This window comes from Prosopis cineraria, unplaced genomic scaffold, assembly GCF_029017545.1.
Source record: "Prosopis cineraria cultivar Desert tree isolate PC_DT_omini unplaced genomic scaffold, ASM2901754v1 PC12, whole genome shotgun sequence".
Lineage (NCBI taxonomy): Eukaryota > Viridiplantae > Streptophyta > Magnoliopsida > Fabales > Fabaceae > Prosopis > Prosopis cineraria.
In genome coordinates this window covers 37,358,930-37,372,973 of record NW_026555343.1, presented here as the reverse complement: position 1 = coordinate 37,372,973, position 14,044 = coordinate 37,358,930, and the positions used below count along the sequence as shown (strand labels likewise).

At 30.2% G+C, this 14,044-nt stretch overlaps 1 protein-coding gene across 1 annotated transcript; it reads right to left on the bottom strand.

Moving 5' to 3' along the window:
- Positions 1-7,089: 7,089 nt before the first annotated feature.
- On the bottom strand, positions 7,090-13,732 carry LOC129289319 (uncharacterized). Its single transcript, XM_054926085.1, has 6 exons — positions 13,664-13,732; positions 13,045-13,135; positions 12,776-12,857; positions 10,044-10,140; positions 9,881-9,958; positions 7,090-7,292 (listed from the first exon to the last, which is right to left on the bottom strand). The coding sequence occupies exons 1-6, from the start codon at positions 13,730-13,732 to the stop codon at positions 7,266-7,268; spliced, it is 444 nt and encodes a 147-aa protein (XP_054782060.1). The 3' UTR covers positions 7,090-7,265.
- Positions 13,733-14,044: the final 312 nt, after the last annotated feature.

The following is a 14,044-nucleotide window of genomic DNA, read 5'->3' as shown; positions in this document are numbered from 1 at the left end:
TAATGTTATACTCACTTGTTATATAGAATATTCTTCAAATTAAATATCTTCTATCATTATTGTGTATATACCTCAATCATCATTAAAAAATATTATTTAATATTATTATATAATTATTAGTCATTGTTGTGTTGTTTATTTTCTTGGTGTATAAATGTATCCTTTAAATCAATAATACATATGGCATTTTTCAATCATTCTTTAGTTTAACTCTCTCGTCTCTGATAGCTTTCATCACTTGTATATGTATTCTTAGAATCATTAGGTGGCCCAACTGTGTTCTTCCCTCTTCTGAGATGTTCCCCCTACCTAACAATTTAATCTAATGATCAAAAGCAAAACAAATCAATTAAGAGGTTTAAGCATTGCAAAGAACATCAAAGAGTATCAAAGAATCCAAGCCTCATGTTTTTCTAGTCGTGGTGTATTGCTTTTCTGGATTGATGCTTCTCTAGAGCCATATGTGGTTTGTTTCGCCTTTTGGTTTCAAAACTAGTGGTAACATTCCAGCAAATGGTTTTGAAGACTAGTTATGCTATTTGCTACTTCTTCATCAGACATCAGAAATAGCAACTTTTGTTTGTCTGTCATGTACCCTCTGGTTTTTTACGAATGAGTGTGTGTTTAAAGGCAATTCTACAAATGTTCAGAGGGGTTAACTTTATTATGATTAGGAGATTGCAAATTCAGGTAGTAGATCTATTATTAGATAATGGTTGAGATATTATGTTAGCATATTTAGTTTCTAACTAATTATGTAACCTCTTAGCTTGATAGAGACGCTCATGTCACATGTGTATATACACCTTGTATTCATCAGAAGTAATGAGATATCAGATCATTCTACACACTTTACTCTTCCTCTCTCTCTCTCTCTCTCTCTCTCTCTCTCTCTCTAATCTTTGATTTCTTTTCCTTTATAGTATTAGAGCAAATCAACATTAGAGTCATGTCAAGTTCTTTTAAGTCTACACTTTCGCTAATTCCTTTGGATCTCTCAAGGACATCATAACATTCAATCATCTTATCTCCATCAAACTTGACGAGAGTAACTACCTGATTTGGAAATACCATATAGTCTTTGCCATTTATGGTCATGATTTAGAGAAATTTATTGACAAAGCAAACAAACCACCAATGAAGTATTTGGTGAGTGATCATTCAGATGGATTCACTGTTAATCTTGAGTTTTAGATTTGGCACAACTAGGATCAATTCCTCATGTTATGGATATCATGCTCTATGACCGATGGCATCATTACTAGGATTGTCAGATACGAGACATCGTTGCAGATCTAGGAACGCATTCAAAATCACTTTGCTTCTCATACTCAAGCTAAGGTGCATCAGTTGAAAGCACAACTTAGAAGTACCGAGAAATGAAATCTTTCCACCAATGATTATCTTCTCAAGATTAAAGGAGTTGCTGACTTCCTTACTGCAATCATACAACTAATTTTTGAGTCCGATCACATTGATTTCATTTTTGAAGGTTTACCAAAGGAGTATGACCCTTTCATCACTATAGTATCTACACATATTGATCCTTATACTGTAGGTGAGGTTGAATCGTTTGTGATAGCTCAAGAATCAAGAATTGAGAAGAATATGAAAGCTACAGTAAAAGAGGTCACATGGCTAAAGAGTGCTAGCTCAGATTTGATGAAACCTTTCAGGCACTCAATGTGAATTACTCTAAGAAGGAGTTGCTTTTAATGTTACTATAGATTTTGTTATAGATCCAGACTAATACTTGAGTCCAGACTAGTACCTGGACTCAGGCGCTACTACTAATTTTTTATGATGATCAGGACATCATTAATAAGTCAGTTAAATGTTAAACTGACAAAAATTTTGCTAGAAATGGTTAAGAACTATATGTACATTGCACCGGTAATTCTTCTCTAAAACTTTCACCTACAAAATTCACTCTAAAGCTACGCAATATACTTTATGTCCCTAAAATAACCAAAAACCTTCCTAGTACTCCTTCATACCATTAACACGAGTTGGGTGTTCAATATTAAATCCAAGTTCTAGAAGCTCTTACAACCTATAGATCACTCTCAATAGATTATACAAGACTCGTGCAATATATCATGACAAATCAATTGCACATATATCACATTTTTAATACTCAATCTCTTGATCATAAAAACATAAGGGGGAGTTAAATTCTCATAAATCATCACATAATTCAAAATACCTAAACATTTATACATATCCCTACTTGTAGTAGTATTTTGGCCCTATATGAACTTTACAACCACATCATGTACAGCTCAGGGCACAAAATACACATTCAAATCAATTTCACATTTAGTGCAAGTAATCAAAAATCATATGATAACCTAGTTGGTAAATATCAATCAAAATACACATAAATAAATTTACGAAGCCTACTATTAGGATTTTAGCATAATCCTATGCCTTTGGTCGTTTCCCTTGATCCTGATCCGATGAGCTAGCCCCTGTTATATTGAAGAAAGAGGAGTGAGTACAATCACTCAATAACCAAGGTTAATCTAGCCTATGTAAATGCATGAAAATTAATTAAAAAGATGCAAAGGGAAATTACACAACTTTCGCAAGTATATTTGCTTTTCAAAATATTTCCATGACCACAATACTAACAACCGTGTGGCCGGACACAAACATACATCAAAATTCTTACCAATATTAAGTATCTAACACATATGGGGTCACAATACTCACAACCGTATGCCCTTATCAAATTATGCCAGATCATAATAATAACAACTATATGGCTAGGATATGATATGAATGCTATCCTTATACCTTATTGATATATTCGACATGAAATGGTGGCTATTTAGTGGGCTATAAACTTGGACTACACAAGCCTTCTACTCGTGAGGAGCTACTCAACCAAGACTATTACACTCACTTGTGTGTCATAATTTTCCCCAATACTAACAATCATGAGGTGTCATATAGCCTTCTCATAAATCGGTAGAGACTAATTAGGTTTGAGTTCCTTAAAGAACAAATGGGACAATCCCTCTACAATAATGAGATAATGACTACCTCTCGATTCTAACAGTTGGCAACATGGCTAGCTTCCGATTCTAATGATAAGTGATAAATAGTAATTTTATATATTTTTATCTTTTTAATTTAAACTTTTAAGTATTTATTTGAAGCTAATTGAGTTTAATTGAATATTATTTAATTTTATAAGCCAATCTTCAATTTTGGAATTTTGAATTTTAATATATAAATAATATTTGATATTTTTACACAGCTGTTATTTAATTTTATTTTATTTGTGCAGATTTTTTAAATCTAATTTAAAAGACATTGATGAATATTATTATAGATAAAAGGATATGGACATACTTGAAGATCAAGTCAAAAATCAAATTGCAGAAACTATGTTTATATTTATTTTGAGTTTTAAGTGTAGTTTTCAATTAGGGTCATTAAAAGTAATTTTATCTTTTTAATGAATTATTAAATTTGAATTATGAAGAGACGCAGCACATGATGCTCCAAGAGACGCACGACTATTTAAATTCAAAAATTGGAGGGACGAAGGGGAGTATGCGGATTGAGAGACGCAGGGGCGACAATTATGGACAGCTGCCTTGTGATGAACTATAAGGCATGATTTTAAATTTTAATCAAAATTTTTAATATTAAAAAAAATTTATTTTAACTTTATTTTAATTTATTTGTCTTTTCTCTACCTTTTTATTTTATGTTTTAATTAGTATTACTAATTAGAATAGCTTTATTATATAATTTTTGAGTTATAAATTTTATCTAAGGTTTTACTTACTATAATTGATTAATATAGCCTCATGAGAGTAATTTGACTGGCTTGAGTGATTACTCATACTTTATTTCTAGTGTGATTTTAATATAGAAACATCTATTAGGTTGTGAGTTAAAGGAGATTTCAATTAATTCACAGTTTAATTTTTTATTTAATTTTTGAATGATAATTTGGGAAATATATAATAAAACTAAAATAATAAATTTAAATAAAATTAATTTATTTTATAGATCAGGAAGATTAAGTTTAGATAATTGAATTGTGATCAGTGGCGTAGAGAGGGGGGAACAGGGGCCATGGTCCCCCTAATTTTTTAAAATTTTCTTTATATTATATAGGTGTTACATACTTTCGACCCCCCTAAAATTTATGAAAACTTTGTAGTATATATGTTTTTTAATCTTGGTTCTCCTTATTCTTAAATCCTAGCTCCACCTCTAGTTGTGATTAATTGCACTGTTTGTTCTTGGTAATTTTCTCAATTGAACTTTTGCTTTATTTATTTAATTTTAATTTATTTTTTGAATTAATTTTATCATAAAAATTGCCTCATTATTTAGCTTTTCATAATCATAATTCAAGCAGTTAATCCATTAACTTTTAGAGAGACAACCTAGATTGTGCTGTACTGTAAAATCTAGTTTTTATTAATTTTGATGCTATTTGACAATAGTGTCAAAATTTTGGCACCGTTGCCAGGGAACCAACTATGTTAACTAGTTAAATTAGGAAGATTAGTGTTTTCATTGTTTTTTTAGTTTCACTTTCCCCCTGTTTTGTGCTTTAATTTGGTCATTTTAATTACTAATATCATTCATGTGGTTGTTGGAATTTTTTCCCACTTGCCTAAATTTTTTAAAAATCGATATCTTTATATTTTGGGTAGTGTTGAGTGAAATTTTCAGCTTTAGCTGTTAAGTGACCTCTAATTTGGCCAAATTCCATTATTATCATCACTTTCTTATTTTTGATTTTTTTTTACTTTTAGGTTATTTTTCAATTTTTTTTCCATATTCAATCTTTTGATTTTTTTCCTTGCTTGTTTTAGGTAGTTTGTTTTATTTTTGTTTGTTATTTTAGTAAGGATAGGGTCCACTTTAAAAAAATTAATGATTTTGATCATACACTTGAGATGACTTTGTGCTTCATTTTGTTTTCCTTTAGTTTGACTAATTCTATTTTGGTTGTGGAGATGGTTTGAAATAGTTATCACCTTGATATTGATTTTTGTCCATCTATGCTTTATCAAGATGCTTATAGTATTGATAGGAAAATTGATGAGTTGTCCTGTGTTGTTAGACAATTGCTTGTTAAATAGGTATTGGCACAACCACTTGAATTGGCCCCTTACCATCCTTATTGTCACCCTTTTAAGAGTTCCCCAACATACAATGAGCAATGGTCACATGAGAACGATGGTCGCTTATACTCCAAAATAGCTAAGTTAACATCAATATTGTATTAGTAGCAACTAAGGTTATTCTTCATTAAGGAGGTTAAGTAAGGTCAATTAAGGCTAACTAGTGAACTAAACTAACTAAGATTTGATTGATTTTAACTAATTAAACTAAATAGATAGATTTAATTAAAAACCTAATTAACTAATGAAATGAAAATGTGAGTTTTTAAACCCCTCTAAGGTGAAGTCTTAGAAGTTATGGGAGGCTAGATTCATTATCTATTTTTTTAATTAGGCTTAAGTTAACTTTCACTATCTTAACCAAATTAAACCCTTTACACAATTTTGCATAAGTATACCTTCCTAACCAATTCGAATAACTAAATCCTTGCATAATTTTATACAAGTCCCTAATTAATTTCTTAGCTAGGTGCAAAATGATCAATTTTTTTTTAGGTTCCCCTTATGGGTAGCTCGGCCTATGGTGAGTCTAATGCATAATTTTACACACAAGATATTTTATCAAATACTAACCAAACATATTTATGCATAGCCAATGTAAGATATATTCACAACATAAAACATATATTTATATGAATTACAAGGTATTGGAGAATATTTTTAGCAACTACTCAAAGGAGAATCAAGTGGAAAAATAATAAACCATCAAGTTAAATACCAATTTTGATCAATAAAAATAAGATATAACAATGTTCTTAATTTTAAGAATAAGATTACATCAAACTAGGTTTAATGGAGAGCGATGTGACCCTTCAACCTTCCTTGAGATACTTCAAGACTCCTCTAGCATTCTTTCTTGCTAGCACTCCTCATAAATTTAGCCTCTAATCATTTTGAAATTTACTTGAGCACAATCCTTCCACCATGGTTGAACCATACTCGTGAACATCTTGAAGATTTTAAAGCCAAGCTAAGAAATAAAGCACTAGAGTTTGAAGTTTGAGGTAAGAGAAGAAGAATGGTGGAGTTGGATTAGGGTTTTGATAGGGCCTGGAGGGCCAGGCTTGAAAGCCCTGTTTAAATAAGGGTTCGGGCTTTGAAAATAAATTTTTTTAAAGTAATCGGGCTTGAGGGCTTGGCCCTGATAAGCCCTGTAAAATAGGGTTTGGGCCCGGGTTGCCCTTCAAGCCCTGTTATATTATTTTTATTATTATTTTTTTTTAATAAAACACGTGTTTGAAATTAATGACCTGCTCACCTGATCTTACATATATTATATTATTATTAATTTTAATTTATTCTAAAATTAATTTAATATAATTTAATAAATATCAGTGTATAGTATAAAATTTATGATATTTTTTATTTTTCTATAATTATTATGTTTGTATATTTATAAAAAAATGAACTATTTTTAAATGAAGATTTAAATTTTATTACTAGACTTCTAATGTATGTTATTTAATTCTAAAAAATTATGATGATTTTAATTTTTTTAATTTTAAAATATTTTAATTTATTTATAATGTTTAATTTTATTTTAATTTTTTTATTTTTTAAAAAGGGCTTACGGGCCTGGCCTTGAGCCCTGAGTATAAGGGTCGGGCTTTAAAAATGGGGATCAAAATGGAAAATCGGGCTTTAGGGCCCGTATTCCCAGCTCTAGGTTTTGATGGTTAGATCATGAGTTATGGAGAAGAGAAAGTGAGATGGAAATGAAGAATATGAAGAATAATGGAAAGAGAATGGAGAAGCATAGCTGCAAAAAATGAGGGTAAATGGAAGAATAAATGTTGAAAATGAAATTAGAGTTGTTTGATTCAAGTCTTGGGTAAAAGGGCCTAACTTTAGTGTTAAGTACATAGGTAAAAAAATAAGTTAGGGTAATTTTATTCTTTACTATGGTAAAATGGATGAAAATTCAGATAAAAAATGGTCTGAAAATTGAATTAAATAAAGATAAAGGTAATGGAAAATTAAGAGAGAGAGAGAGAGTGGAATCAAAGTGTGGTACAATATGTGCAAGACCATGCAAAGCTTGTACTTTCATCCCAAAACTCAAGTATTTAGCCTCTTGACTCATCTAGTATTCCAATCTAATAGTCTTCATGTTCCAAATCCAAGGGTACATCCCTACATAAATAAATGTGGCACACTATATCAAAATTCAAAGCATATGGATAATATTTGCATTTTGCAATTAAAATTAATTCTTAAATATGTGACAAAATGTAATTAAATAATAAAAACTAATTAAGACATCACATAAGAGGCTTTGGGGTGTGACGTAGAGCCCAAGAATTGTAAGCTTGCACATGCACAACAATGACCTAACCTAAGTGTAAAAAAATAAGTTAACTCGAAACTTTAATTTTTCAAAACAGTCAACTTGTGAAATTAATTATTCTCAATCTAAGATGAATTTGAAAAATTTAATTAGACCATTATTCTTTTAGACTAAAAATTCATCTTGAATAATTTTCACAAAAGTTTAATTTTATGACCAAAATGTCCCTAATGTATAGAATCTTACACTTAGCCAATTTTTCATAATTAATACAATAAGTGTGTAATTTGGGTAAATATAGTATGATATTTGGTCAATAATAAGAAGAAAAATTGTGTAATAAATGTGACTTATCATCATACTACCATCCACACCATCACTTCCACTCCTATCCTTATGAGAGAACCCTAGCTTTTGTCCAACAATAAGCAGTCAATACCATGTGAATTTACAACATTGACTCCTCTTCTAATAGGTGAACTCCCATATCATATGATCATGCCATGTACAAATATTCAACATGTAGCAATGCAATTTCATTGACATCAACCTGTTCATATCATGCTCATTACTTTCACCACAATCATGCTTAACATAGATTTCAATTTGCAATTAAATCTTATATTGTTCATTTATATGTGTACTTGCTTTTACTTAATAATGTGATAACCCAAGAATTTTAGTAAGAATTAAAATTTATGAAAATGTATTTTAGAGTATTTTTTATTTGAAAATTTTTGGGAATATTTTTAGGCTATTAAGAAAGAGATTCAAGTTTTGCACATTCTAGCTTGTAGGGTTGTTCAAATTATACCCATCTTGATTGGCCCAGTCATATTGGGATGGGTCTTGTCCTGGCCCGAAAAAAATTAGGATGAGATGAGAAAGGCATTCGAGACGGGACAGGACACAGGATTGCCCTTTGGACATCTCATCCCGTCCCGAATATTATATAGATATATATATATATATATATATATATATATTATTTTTTATTTTAAAAATATACATTAAGTATACTCTCTTTGTTCAAAAATGTAAGGCATTTTTAACCGAATCTCACCCCCAATAAAGTAGTTACCTACTTTCCAACAAACCCTATCTTTTCATATTTATCCCTATTAAACACCCTACAATAAATATAAAGTCATTATCAATAGGGGCACTTTTGAAAAAAAAGGTAATGATTACACCTCGAAAGAATAAAAATGCCTTACATTTTTTAACATCTAACTCCTCAAAAAATGCCTTACATTTTTGAACGGAGGGAGTATTAATTATAATTTCAATACGTGTTATTCATATTTAAAACTAAAATTTTTTTATATTGATAATTTTAATGATACAGAGCAAGCAGTATAAGGTAATATCTTCTTTTACAATATATTAACTACATTAATATAATTTATTCCTATATCTACCTATTTAACAACTTTTGTTTATATCACATTTCTTGCTTTATTTTCAAAAGCGTCACTAGCTTAATATATTTCTACTAAAGAAGAAGAACAATAACTTGATGTTGTGCAAGGCTTGTCCGTTGTCGTTGCTCTTATGGCCTAAAGATCACTTGTAATTGCTATCATAATGTATTATATCTCATGTATATTTGACTTTAAGTTGTTTATTTGTAGTTGTGATTGATGTAATTCAATAATTCTTGTGATTCATGTACTTATCTTGTTTTGGTTTTAAACTCAATAACTTATATTATTTAAAATTTTAATTAATGAATGTTATTGTTCAAGTCTTTCTCCTGCATTGTTTACTTTATCGAGACAGCTGGACGGCTCAATCTCATCATGATCCTATCTCGATTCCTAATTGAACGGGATGACTTTTGAGACAGGACAAGACACAGGACAAAAATCTAATCCCGATCATTTTTTCAAATGGGACATGGGACAGGGATGTCCATATCCCGTCCTATCCCATAAACACACCCCTACTAACTTTTAACCAGATTACAGATGGTTTAACCAAACTAGTTTCTAGTTCTTTATTTGAACCTTTCAAGCAATACTTAAGGGTTAAAGAGTCCACTATCACAAACATAGGCTTTTAACAGCGAGTAAAAACACTTTTAATGGCAATTATAGAACCATTGTTATTTCAGGGGATGTCACTTTTAATAGTAGTTACAAGTCCGCTATTGAAAGTTGCCCGTTGATTGCATTTTTTAAAAAGAATTGCTATTAAAAGTCCCCTTTTTCTCCATAACCACTGTTAAAAGTGATTTTTTTAAAAAAATTAATTCTGTTTTTACTTATTTTCCCAATTCCTACAAATAAAAATATTTTATATAATTTATCGCCAGCTAGCTAGTTCTAGTACATATAAATAATTCAAATTTCAATATAAAATTTTATAAAAATTACATAAAACTGAAATGATCTATACATTTTTCTAAAAAAAATATCTAAACCTCACATACCATCGATAAAATATTGTGCCCAACGTGTGAGGATGTCGTCAACCTCTTCCTCAAAGAATGGATCCGCAATGTCAACATCTAAATTAAAGTATGAAATTACAATTAAAACATTAACTAACTAATTTAAATAATAATAAAATTAGCTTTTCAAAAATATATTTACCTCATTAGTAAATTCAATTATTCTTAATGTGATGATGTTGAGCATGTGTCTCATCACATATACACTGCACAAACTAGTCTTTTGTGATTGCCTACGACTCTGTATAAGATCATATATACAAGTAATCAACAATAAATCTTAATAATTAAATAAGTTCATAAATTGTTAGTTTCACTTACCTTTGGCTCGATCCATATAGGATCCTTAAGTTTATGTGTGTGCTTTTTCAGGACCATTATTTGATATGTTTTCATTGCCCTATGGTCAATATCACAAGATTTGTAATTAATATATCCATAAAAATTGATAGTTTTTATACAAGAATACTTATAAATCTATCGTCTTCTTTATGTCCTTATTTGATTTGTAAGGAGGAAGCATAAGAAGATAACTGTGTTACTCTCCAATAAAAGAACAATTAGTTTCCAGTAGTCTCCACAAAATAAAGTGAGTTATTAGAAAGAAATTCACATTTAATAAAAAAAACTATCAATCGTAAATTGATCTCTACGAGTGTCATATATGGAGCCATGAAAACTGTCACACTCCAGTACTAAGGATATGACTGGCACAAAATATGAGATAGACTCACCTTCCATAAGCCTTGATTATATGAAATTAAGCTAAAATATCAATAACTAATTATATATATAACTATAAGGTTCAAAAAAAATCTTAAATATTCTATAAAAATTTTGGCAGAATCTCCCCTATAATTTGGATCTCTTAAAATTTCTACAATAACAAAACCTTTCAGCTAATTCACCAAAGGAGCTTAGCTTCACACCAGCAGATTATATATCAACAAAATAAAATTAAGATTTAACTATGGTATACGTGGAGCACTAAATTACAACTTAATAATACAATATAGTATTTACTTAAGAGATGATCAAAAGGTGCTTCCACTATCTAAAAAGCTATAGGGCCTCTCAATATTTAGTAAGAGGTACAGGGTTAGTTATAATATCTGAGATCAAAAAATTTTTCGGTGAGTAGCGTTCCAATCAGAGTTATAATTAAAATAATTAAGAAGATAAAACTAATAAATTTAGTCTAAAACAATTTTATGAAATAATGAAACATATACTTGAATTAACAACAAAAACCAATTCTTTTTTAATAATACAATTGTGAAATTAAACAATATTAATAGAACAATCTAAATTTATCAAGATTTGTACTGCACGTAGAATATAATAATTTCAAGTAATGATGCAATTAGGTGAAATGCTTTTAGAGAATTTATAGAAATAATAAATTTTAATTTTAAATTTAGGAGGGCTTTATCAAATAATAACAAACGTGGGTACACAGTCCACAAGAGTAAGTAACAAGTCAAGCGCGGCTGAAAGCCACAAAACAAACATAACAGGGGTCACGAATCAAGCACAGGCATGAAGCCCACGAAAACAAGTGTGAGTACAATACTCACAAATAACCATTCCTCCATTTTACATGTGTTGGCCATCGCACAGGGCTAACACTTCCTATAAACACTTTACTAGTTGGGTATACCATGGTGCGTCAAGAGCTAATGGTACTGCCGTTAGCATCCAACATTCTGAACTTAGTCACCCTTATTAAAATCAAGCATGTATGGAGCAAGAAAATAATTTCTTATTTTTCACTTTCAAACACCGTTCAACTATCATTTCATTTGTCCAATTTTTTTTTAAAATCATTTTCTCATACATGAATCATTGCATTGAAAATTTTTTATATCTATATAGAATTAAGTAATTAAATTGTTTTTGAGAAATAATATCATTTATCATATATCTGTTTCAATCATTGCTTATCAACAATATAAATTATCAGTAAAATAAACATACTTGCATTAATAAAACAATTATTAGAAAAATAGGATTAACAAAATATTTGTATGATTTATAAAAGAATGATAGTTAAATTTGAAAAAAAAAAGGAATTTTATAAACACTTCTCTAAAAATTAAATTTATAACTACTACTCACTCATCTGAAAGTTTTTCAAGAATTCTAAAGCCTGCTTCTCTTAACTTTTCACTTTGTTTCTAATTATACCCTTAATTTTTTTTGACAAAAATCACAATTGTAAAGTCATTTATCAAATAATTTTTCAAGCATTTAGTGGTCATTTAAATTTAATCCAAATAATATTAAAGAGAATATTTTAACCAATTATGTTTTAAATATACTTAAGTTAGTTAAATATTTGACAACTCTCAATTCATTCTCATATCTCCTTGTAACTTATTCTCAATCATAAGTTATAATAACTTATGTCAACTATTCTCATGCTTCTTTTAAATTTAATAACATGCCAAACAAGAACTCTATGTATTCCTCTCTTCTATTTTGGTATTTTAAAATTTTTAATTAACAACTTAAACCAAAGCTTACATATACTTTTTCAAGCTATAGCATGATAGTTTAACAACCCATAGTTCACTAAATTCTTCTCCCTCATATTTTTACAATTACCTTAAAGGGCATGCATTTATTATTGGCAAAATTTTGAGACGAGTGATCAAGAAATTCCAACAACTTCCCAATTTTACTTTCTTTAACCAAATATAGTTCAGTATCATGGTAGAATAACATCCAATTATACATACTTCTAATTGATTCTAACATTTCATGACAGCAGCAGTGAGGAATATAGATTTCATAATTCAGCCAGAGAAGGGAGGGGATGATTCGTTGCTGCTATGGGACTCAAAGAGGAAGGAGAAAAGAACTGCAGCTCACCTCCAACGAAATTGAAGTGGCCACCACGATAAATCAGCACGCGACCGACGCTGAAGAAGGGAAAGTGAAGAGCTCCGATCTGCTGTACGCGCAAGAAGGAAGAGGACCAAAATTTCAGCTAGCAGGCGCAAGAATCAAGCTACCATAGACACACACACCCATATACGGAACTTCAACAGCCGAGGGAGAAGAAAAGAGACAGACCGAACATGAATACACACACCTCTAACAGCTACAAAACAGAGCAAAAACGGGGAAGAAAATTCAACCTTTCAGCTGTACAAAGATGGACGAGCAACTGAGCGAACAGAACGGACAAGCCTCCGGCGGTGAGAAGAAACGAACACACTCACGGGAAGACTGAAGCAAGTGCGATAGGAAGGGAAGAAAAACAGAGGAAGAACGCGAACTCTGTCACTCTCTCCGCTCTGTGCCAATGGCCGACAAAGGGAAAGAGATATTGAAATAATAAGTTCATTAGAAAAATTATAAAACAAGACCCAAAGTTTGTTGAGAATATTACAAAATAATATCTCATCAGATTTTTGTTATTGCTATTATAATATTTTTATTAAAAAAACAAGGGCACTATAGTACTTTCTTAATAGGGAAGGAAAATGATTAAATTTAAATTTTTGGGTCATTACAAAAACGTCTTTTTTGACTTCACATATTCGTTACTGGAGGTATTGGGATCTTATTTCTAAAGTATTTCCTTTCTCTATCATATGATGAGGGCAAAAAAATCTCAAATTATCACCTTTGTCTGATGTAATGCACAAACGATGGAAGTACCTATGATAATGCAATCATGTTCGTTGACTAAACTAGATAAGTTAAATATATTCAAGTAAGACATACTTATATCATAAATAACTCAATTGTTACTGTGGTAAGCTGACTTTTTGAGAGAAGCTGATTCAAATCTTCTCGTTCAATCATCACTGGATTCTCCATACATACAACGTCATTTTCCTTTACAAATTTTTTTTCTTTAAATAATTTATCGTAAGCCAGTAAAATTATTTGTTGGAGAGGAGTCAATTGCGATAGCTGCGGTTGCAACGAGGGTTGTGAAAGTTTCAACAGGGGAAGATTTGACGAGGGAAATTGAAAAGGCAAAAGATAGTTAATTAAAAAAAATGATAAGAAAGAAATATTTAATAAAATGTACCGCAGCTTGAACCATACTAAAAAATCTCTTGGGCGACATGATAAAAGTACCATTAGAATCAGACATTGTCTTGACCTTTTTAGTGGGGAATGAGA

Bases quoted from the DNA above. Each gene is read 5' to 3' on its own strand.
- LOC129289319 (XM_054926085.1), bottom strand. From the start codon at position 13,732: ATGGAGAATCCAGTGATGATTGAACGAGAAGATTTGAATCAGCTTCTC. The intron at 12,858-13,044 runs GTTGAATTTTCT...TTGCGCGTACAG, and splicing joins CATCTTTGTACAGCTGAAAG to CAGATCGGAGCTCTTCACTT. The intron at 10,141-12,775 runs GTGAGCTGCAGT...TCTTATACAGAG, and splicing joins CCACTTCAATTTCGTTGGAG to TCGTAGGCAATCACAAAAGA.